Below are 8,447 nucleotides of genomic sequence, written 5' to 3' on the forward strand. Positions count from 1 at the left end.
GGTAATAATTCATTTCCCTACTCTCTGGCTGAGTCAAGAACATAACGGTTGAATAAATTAGTGAAGCTTCTCTCTCTCTCTCTCTCTCTCTCTCTCTCTCTCTCCCCTCCCTCTCATTCTCTTTATATGTTTTATTTTATTTTTAAGTAAGAGAAAGGATACACGCTTTTCAGAGACTAAGAAACTTTGGCAGTCTTTCTGAAAATGTTCAGAAAAAAAGTAAGCTCCCAGCAACATCCAGCACAAACACCACAGTCCTAGATCAAATCACTTTTCAATTCAAACATCTATTATGTGTCCGGGTACATCGTATCCTCAGGGGGACACTCACTGTGACAAATGCCAAATGGAGGGCTCCAATCTCAGGAAGTATATTCATTACCCTGTGGAGAGATGTGTGGGAGACAGTAGGAGCTCAGGAGCTGATTGAAAGCTAGAGTTACCGTCTCTGCCTTTTCTGATTTTTTTTTTTCTTTCTTTTTTTTTTAAAGCCATGTGGCCCAATTTAAAACCAGCAGAGACAGTGCTGGGTGACCTAGTGCCATGGGCAACTTTAGTCTTCAATCATTTAGATTTCGTTAAAGCTTGAAAGCGTGTATAGATGTAGACTTGTTTGGAAGATGGTTGCACTAGACGTTAACTCCAGAATACGTAATACAAAGTAAATAAACTGGCCCTAACTCTTCAAGAAGGACCAACACAGTTGTGTATGAGAACGTTAATGAAACCAGGCGACAAAGATTGTGCACTCTTTACTAATGCAGGGTGGTGAAGTCAGAAAAAAAGATCCGGGTTTGTTCTATGGTAACCAAAACATATTATGAAGCCTATCTCCAGGTGGATAATATTTGGCATTCCTTCAAATATGTTTTCCTGCCAACCTTTTTTTTTTTTGCCTTTCACTTTACGGTAGAGCCAGATTTGTGATGGGCCTGCATCTCTGGAATAAAAAAAGCCTGTTAGTTATACAGTCCAAATGAACACTCTTACTGTGTCCTTTTCATATCACAAATAAGACTCTAATGGCTATGTTTAGCCGAAACCAAGGACACGCAAGAACAGAAAATATTTGCACCAGTCCAGGGGGCTCTGGACCAGTCTTAATTTGGCAGGTTCAACATAAGCAGAAAATACAGAGGATAAATAAATAAATAAATCATAACAAACAAACATTTGTTTTATCTTTAATAAGATTTTCTTTCAGCCAGTTTTCTCAAACAAAGCAGAGATAATTAACACATTTAATCTCTGCCAAGTCCTACCATGAATGACCTTTATAGCAGCTACTTCTCCTTAAATCTCTTTGAATCTGGCAGCTTTCTGAGTTCAGAAAACTTTGAAACTACTACTAGACTATCTCTGAAGGACAGGCAACGCAATAACTGTGAACACAGTGGTCTTACTGTTCCAATCAGTGAGAGAAAGACATTAATTAGAGGGTGCTATGTTATTTTGTCGCGTCTCAGCCACCGATTAGATGAGACTTTTTACTCAGAGCAGCTTTAGTTGCTAATTGTGGGTGGAACTGTACCCATGTCATCTTATTTGTGCCAGTACAGTTAAGAGCCCCCCCCCCCCCCCACACACACACACCCAATAACCCTCCTTGTCAAGAAAAAAAAAGAATTAGAAAAGAAAAGAAAAGAAAAGAAAAGAAAAGAAAAGAAAAAAACTGCTTCATCCTTAAACTCCTCCAAGACCGCATCTCTGTGATGAGTACAGTTCCTGCTCAGTCTGTCCCTCTTTTGTTTCGTGCACAAATCCCCTAATTTCAACCATTGTGTCGGTTTCAAAAGAATATTCTTTAATATCTTTGCTCTGATTTGTGTAATTAAATATGTGCAGATAATACTGTCTGGGAATGCCATTGTGTCCTTGTAGAGAGGACATGTTCGGTGGAGTTTGTTGCCTGCTATCTAGCTAATTTTCCTAATGGCACAGGGGCTTCTGTGTGAGAGCTTCTTGGGCCTGAAACAAATTAATATGACACTGAATGATAGACGATAGTATCTGGGCTATCTCTAATTGGCTAAGTGATCCCCCAGCCATCACGTAATGGGTGTTGGAAGACTGCTGCCCCAGGGCAGATAGGGAGAGGACAGTGGAGAGAGCTTTTCCACAGGCAGTCTGCGTGTAAGTCTGCCACATACAGAACATAAGAGGTCGACTGCAAGCTCGCAGAACTATTGGAAATGTAATTAAGGACTAGCCGCAGTTTTTTAAACGGTCGACTGGAGCAGAAACAAACTGCACCCTTTGGACGGGCGAAAAAACTTCCATACATCGAGAATGAGCAGCAGCGATCAATAGCCCACAGTTCGGGAAAAAAAAAAACCATCAAGGGAAGACTGAGCCGCACTGCTTCGCTCATCGCCTAACATTTCTTTTGGGCATTTGGGTAGGTTTACAGCATCTGCCACACAGCGGCCAAACAGATATCCCTTATCCTTGGGAATGCAATTCAATTGTCAGTGTAATCTTCCCTGTCATTAAAGTCCTCTTTAAGAGGCCAGTTTATGCTATGTGGCTCCACCTTTAGGGGCTTTCCGGTGAGAGCATGTCACAATCATAAATTTGAGGTGCTTCTCGTCTCTCCCAAGGTATTACCGAGAGGCGAGGTTAAGCAACACTTCAATCAAACATAATTACTGCAACCCGGACACCATTTCAAGGATACAATGGTTATTGTTCTGTCGCTGCAGGAAGCAACATTTGTCACAAAGCTGTTGTAAATTGATGTATTTTCACATAGTTCCTTTCCCCAAATATCTTTGCAACAGAACACCCTACAGAGCAGGTGATTGTGCAATTACAGGGAGAATCCAGCCAGCTCCCCGGCAGTTTCATTTGTTCTTTTGCCAGAGCAGGGCTTTGACCATTATTAGCATTTGTTTGCTGTTCAGTCAGATGTACAACCTTTAGTTCTTTGCACTCTCATCTGTGCAATAAAGTTACTACCTGCAGAACTAAGGGAGGTCCATCTCTGCCAGTGGCAGCGTGGGATTTCTAAACCCTGTTTCATGTGCTTCTGCATAAACATTTATAAACTACACAAAAAACAGCTGTTTTTCCCCCCAATTACAGTTTGCTGGAAATCTGTGTGAAAATAAATTACTGCTGTTTAATTAATGGCTCTCATAGCCTGGCGGTAGCAACTCAAACAATACTATACTAAATATGGAGATTCACATCAGCAAACCGGTTGAAAGTAAGTGGATAACGGGACTGGCGTAGTGGAACAACCAAAGCTGCGTCGTCTCTGGCCCACATGCAGCGTGGGAGGGTGGGGAAGAATGGGGGGGGGGGGGGGGGGGGGGGGGTTGGGCAGCTGTGGAGGAATCACCAGAAACCCAAAGGCCGTCAGAGCCACGTACCCTAGATACGTAGTGAAGACAAACCCAGTCCGGACAAATGAAGCTGTCAACGATCCAGCATCAAAGCAGAGATCGCTCTTTTCCTTTCCCCCCTACTGTACAATTACCTTAAAATCCAGCACTACAGCTAATATAAGAAGAAGACAGGACAAGGGTGTCCACTTCAAAGAGCATGATGATTGGGGCCTGAGATCATTATCTGTCTGGTCTAAAATGCTCCAGTCAGCTTGAGATCACAGAGAACCCCTCCCCAAGACTTACCATCAGGAGGCTGGGTCGGCGTGAAGTGAACAGGTTTGTCTGGAGGAGAAATTAAAGAGAGAGAGAGAGAGAGAGAGAGAGAGAGAGAGAAAACACATTAGTTATGTAGAGATTTCGGATGTCCCTTGAGTTAAAACAGTCATTTTCTTCATGTGTGGGGGGAGAATAAACTGCTTGACCCTGCTCTGACTAAAAAGCGAGCAGGATCCTGGAAACCTACATCAGTGAGAATGTCTGAATAAAGGCGGTGAAATGGCATATGTATGAGCTGATTCCTACTGATATTTTAAGCAAGTGTATCTGATTCATGTTTACATACTATTAATGTTGAACAATGTGGTAAAATTACATTTCAGTCTTGAGATGACAGGCAAATATGGTTCAATATAGGATCTGAATCAGAAAGGAGTAACATTCTGACATTTATACCAATAATGCAATAGTCAAGACATATTTTAAAAACACATACACAAACGTTGTAGGAGAGTACCGGGGGATTTTGCATGTTTGTTGACAAAAGAAAGAAGATGATATTCACAAGTTCTGTGAGATAAATAAATAAATAAAAAGCACAGAACACAAACACATGGGAACAAAACTCAGCATGATACATCTCTATCAGGGAGCGATGTCACTGAAAAATAGAGTAAGGGTTGGAGTGAGATTCTACACAGTATATTCCCTCTTCTCCAGTTCAATAACTAGAGAATACTGAACCAGTACCAAAACCCACATGTTTTGGGGATTTGTCTCCTCCAAAACAAAATATGAATCCTCACTGGCACTACAAGAGCCACAACACCTCCTAATGTAGCCAAGGGAAAAATCTAACACTTTAAAACCATCACATCAGTTATTCAGCCAGCCAGCACATTAACCAGCAACAAACACATACACTCACACACACACACACACACACACACACACTCTTATGCCCCCTGTGAGGCCAGTGTAGGGAATCTGCTTCTCTTTCCGGCAACACCAAACCAGCAGAATGGAGTTTAATTTTAGGCTCACTTCAAATTGCTTGTCAACAGCAACGCGTGTGAGAGAGGACTGAGAGAGAAAGAGAGGAAGAGAGAATAAGAAGGAGGGGTGTGGGGAGAAGCTTGCACTCTCTCACTTCTTGAATAATGAAGTGCCTGTTGAACTGGTTTCAGAGTCAATCATGACAGGAACAGAGTTTCATCCACAGGATTTCAAAACAACGAGGACAACATGGAGCTTGAGTAAACAAAGCACACGTACGTGCTCCCACAGAGACACACGCACACGCGCGCACACACACACACATGCACACACACACACTCATATGTCTCCTTAATTCAGGGCAGCGCAGGCTATACGAATCAATGAAAACATCTCGCAGTCTCACATATTTCATATGAAAATAATGTCTGGCTTATGAAAAAGGAAAGCAGAGATAAGATTCACTTCTTCCGCATAAATATCTGCTATTTTCATCCCTTCATTCTCCATTCTTTCCATCAACTCATTCAGCTACTGGCATGGATATTTTCAGACACACACGCATTTCCATATTAATGCCAATGTATATGATCATATCCGTATGCGTCCCATGTTTACACACAGGTAGAAATGGGTTTTTGGGGGGGGGGGGTTGTAAGTCTGTAAGTGTGCAGTGGATCTGAAAGCTGATGGATTTGCTTGTGGAGCTAAACACAGCTGGTCCTATGTGGTCTCCTTTCATTCTGCTAGCTAAATGAAAATGGAAATGACTAACCTTAGACCTATGTCTCTCTCTCCAACAAGCTTTCAATCGCAACGTTGCACCTCTCCATGTTAATGGTCCTCCTTTCACTTCATCACTTTTTTTCCTCCCTCTAGTCGGAGTGGGAATGAAGCACTCTAACTCAGTTTGTATTTAAATCTAATGGAATCTGTGTGGATTAAATTGATTCAGCAACATGACCAGTATATAAATGAACTTCACATTGGAGTAGCTTTATTGAGGAGAAAGAGGGCACATTTTTAGCATTTTAGGATGGGGCCCTTTTAGATCCTTTAATCAAGATCTTAAGCATCCATGTTTTCTTTGAGGAGAGAGGCACTGAAAAGCAGTAGGATGTTAATGGCCTATATGTGGAGCACCTGGACCTGAATAAGGCTGCTCGTCTTCCTTTTTCTTTCACAACCCTGGCCTTCGATTGACTTGTCTCTTATCTCGCTCTTTTTGTCCTCTCTCTCTCTCTCTCTCGCTCCCCCTCTCTCTCCCTCTCTCTCTCTCTCTCTCTCTCTCCCTCTCTCTCTTTCTCTCTCTCATGTATACCAGAGCTCATTCTCATATACTATCATCAAAAAACCACTGCTATTCTCAGCAAACACAACCTCAGTAAAAAAAAAAAAAAAATCTGTGTCTTCTGTAAAAGTTGACCATACTTGAACAGTCTCAGTCTTTTTGCATTCATTTCTGCATGTCTTAATGAATACATTTTATAAAGATATTCCAAAATAAACAGTGTAACAACACCTGCACAAACATCCAATTAAAAAAGCTACATCTGGACCACTGCATGATGAAGTTACAAATGACATCATTTGCACTGATGTGCTGAGAACATATTTTCTTACAAATTATGCTGTGAGAGCCATCTTGTACTTCACAGCTTTCAGGGAAAATATCAGCACATCATCCCAATAGGCTGACTTCAGACTTAGGACTATATTTAAAACTGATTTTATAATATTTGTCGACACTCATCTCTTTAGTATTTGAATATTGGTATAAATGATTATTTATAATTATGTAATGTATTTATTAATAGTTACAATTGATACTATCGATGAAGAAATGGGCCAATATCATAAGGTAATCTTTTGGCAGGATCAAATTCACAGCCCTGCTGTGATGAGCAGCCAGGCTTAACCACATACAGACAAAAACGCTGATAAAGTTGGAACATTCCGCACTCACTCACCAAAGAACCCTCTGACATGCTTTCAATCCACCACGTTTCTCTGTCAATCGCAGGCTTTTTAAAGACACCTGCCAAATCTGACTAGAAACATGAAGCACAGCTCGTATTGAAGGGTACACACGGCAGAAACCAAGGCCATTCAATATGCATTCTAGCAGATACTCTGACTGGAGATGATAATGTCAGGGCTTCTTTCTCTGAAGGCATTTAATCTGACCACTTTATTCCACAGTGGAAAGTAAATGCCACAGCTTTGGGGGCGATAGAAGGGCCAAAATGCAGGAAGGTTTTACACAAGCTCAGGGGTACTTTATAAGATGAGGACGGTTAATCTGTGTCATCCTCAATCATTTCTACTGTGAAGAGCTAAAGCATGCTTTTCTCATTAGAGGAACTGCCTTTCTCACTGCTATCTAACTTTATTGAGTTATCTATCCATCCGAGTACTACTTTAGAGATTACTCTCATAAAACTCCATGGCACAAATGCACACATAGGCAATTAAATCAATGCATGGGAAAAGACACACAAAGCACACACACAGAAACACACATGCATACATGCACACATGCACACACACACACACACACACACGCGCGCGCGCGCACGCACGCACGCACGCACGCGCACACACACACGCGCGCGCGCACACACAGACAGAGCTGACACAAGGCTTTTAAAAAGGTGACGTACAGTTGTTGAGGAAGAGGAGCACAGCAAAGCCCAATGTGGAGGTTGCCAGCAAGATGAGACAGATGTTGCAGGGGATCATAAAGTAGCGCACCACCAGAGAAACTTTGTGCTGGTACATCCGGTCCCTCTCTGGGGGCGGCGTAGGATACTGGCAACTAGTCATACTCCACTCCACCTTCCCCCCTTCAACGCCACTAGGGCGGGGACACCCAAACAAACACCAAATAGATGGATGGCAGAAAAAAAAAAAAAGACTCTGAGAGTGTCCAAAATTCAACTTAAACTCCAGCTGTGTTCCTCTGCAGGGCTCTTGTCACAGTTCCTTTCAGAAAAATGTGCAGAAAAGCTTTCACCAGTCTCCAGGCAACACATTTTGTTCCCTACTAACATCCACTACGGGAGAAGGACGGGGACTTGGTCCTGCCCCTTCTACCCCCCACATTTCATAAAATTCTCCATTTTCCTTCAGACACAGTTGGAAGGGTAGTGTGACAGCTTTGTGTTTATGTATGACAGAGGAGAACCTCTGGCCTTACAGTCAGCGCCCCAGACTGGCAGCAGGCACAAATCTGTGTCAACAGTTTTCTGCACTTTGTACCTAGAACCTCCAGTACAAACACTCTAGCTTGATAATTCACAGATTAATGCCCATAGCCTCTAGGTCAGGGAGAGGTTTATTGTTTTTGGATTTTTGGGGGGTTTTTTTTCTCCAGCCAGTAGAGCTGAAAGAGAAATAGGCATCTATTTCTCTCTGTTTGTCTCTCTCTCTCTCTCTCTGGCACCTATCTGTGGTGTGGGCAGTGCTCAGATGTCAGACGGGGTTGTCTCCGGCATGTGTCAAGAGTTGCCGCGACAGTAGCAGAGCATCACAATAGCCTCCTGTTCTGAGAAACAGTCCGTCTCCCTGGGGTTTGAATAAAAGTCATCAGCTTCCACTCAACAACACACACGCACATTGACTCCTAAACACACCCTAACTTACACATACACACACACGCAGCCTTAAAAGGATCCACCTCAAGCTACCGTCACTCTCTGCCTCCAGTCAGAGAAGCAGCGAGATGTGAAACTGCCTGTGTGGACCAGTCTCCGGCCACTCCGTGTGTCTCTCTGTAACGTAATTAGCCCACAGACATTCGGCAGCTGTCTACGGCTAGCTCAACCATATGCCCTGCAGAGC

General features: G+C 42.7%; 1 protein-coding gene across 1 annotated transcript in view; it reads right to left on the minus strand.

Annotated features, from left to right (window-relative positions):
* Positions 1-7,998, minus strand: part of agrn (agrin) — a 98,619-nt gene extending 90,621 nt beyond the window's left edge. Inside the window, exons 1-2 of the mRNA XM_030767035.1 lie at positions 7,268-7,998; positions 3,636-3,674 (exon numbers count right to left, since the gene is read on the minus strand). Coding sequence (XP_030622895.1) covers positions 3,636-3,674; positions 7,268-7,430 — 202 coding nt within the window. The 5' untranslated portion in view covers positions 7,431-7,998. The remainder of the gene's footprint in view (positions 1-3,635; positions 3,675-7,267) is intronic.
* Positions 7,999-8,447: the final 449 nt, after the last annotated feature.

Source organism: Chanos chanos, chromosome 3, assembly GCF_902362185.1.
Source record: "Chanos chanos chromosome 3, fChaCha1.1, whole genome shotgun sequence".
Lineage (NCBI taxonomy): Eukaryota > Metazoa > Chordata > Actinopteri > Gonorynchiformes > Chanidae > Chanos > Chanos chanos.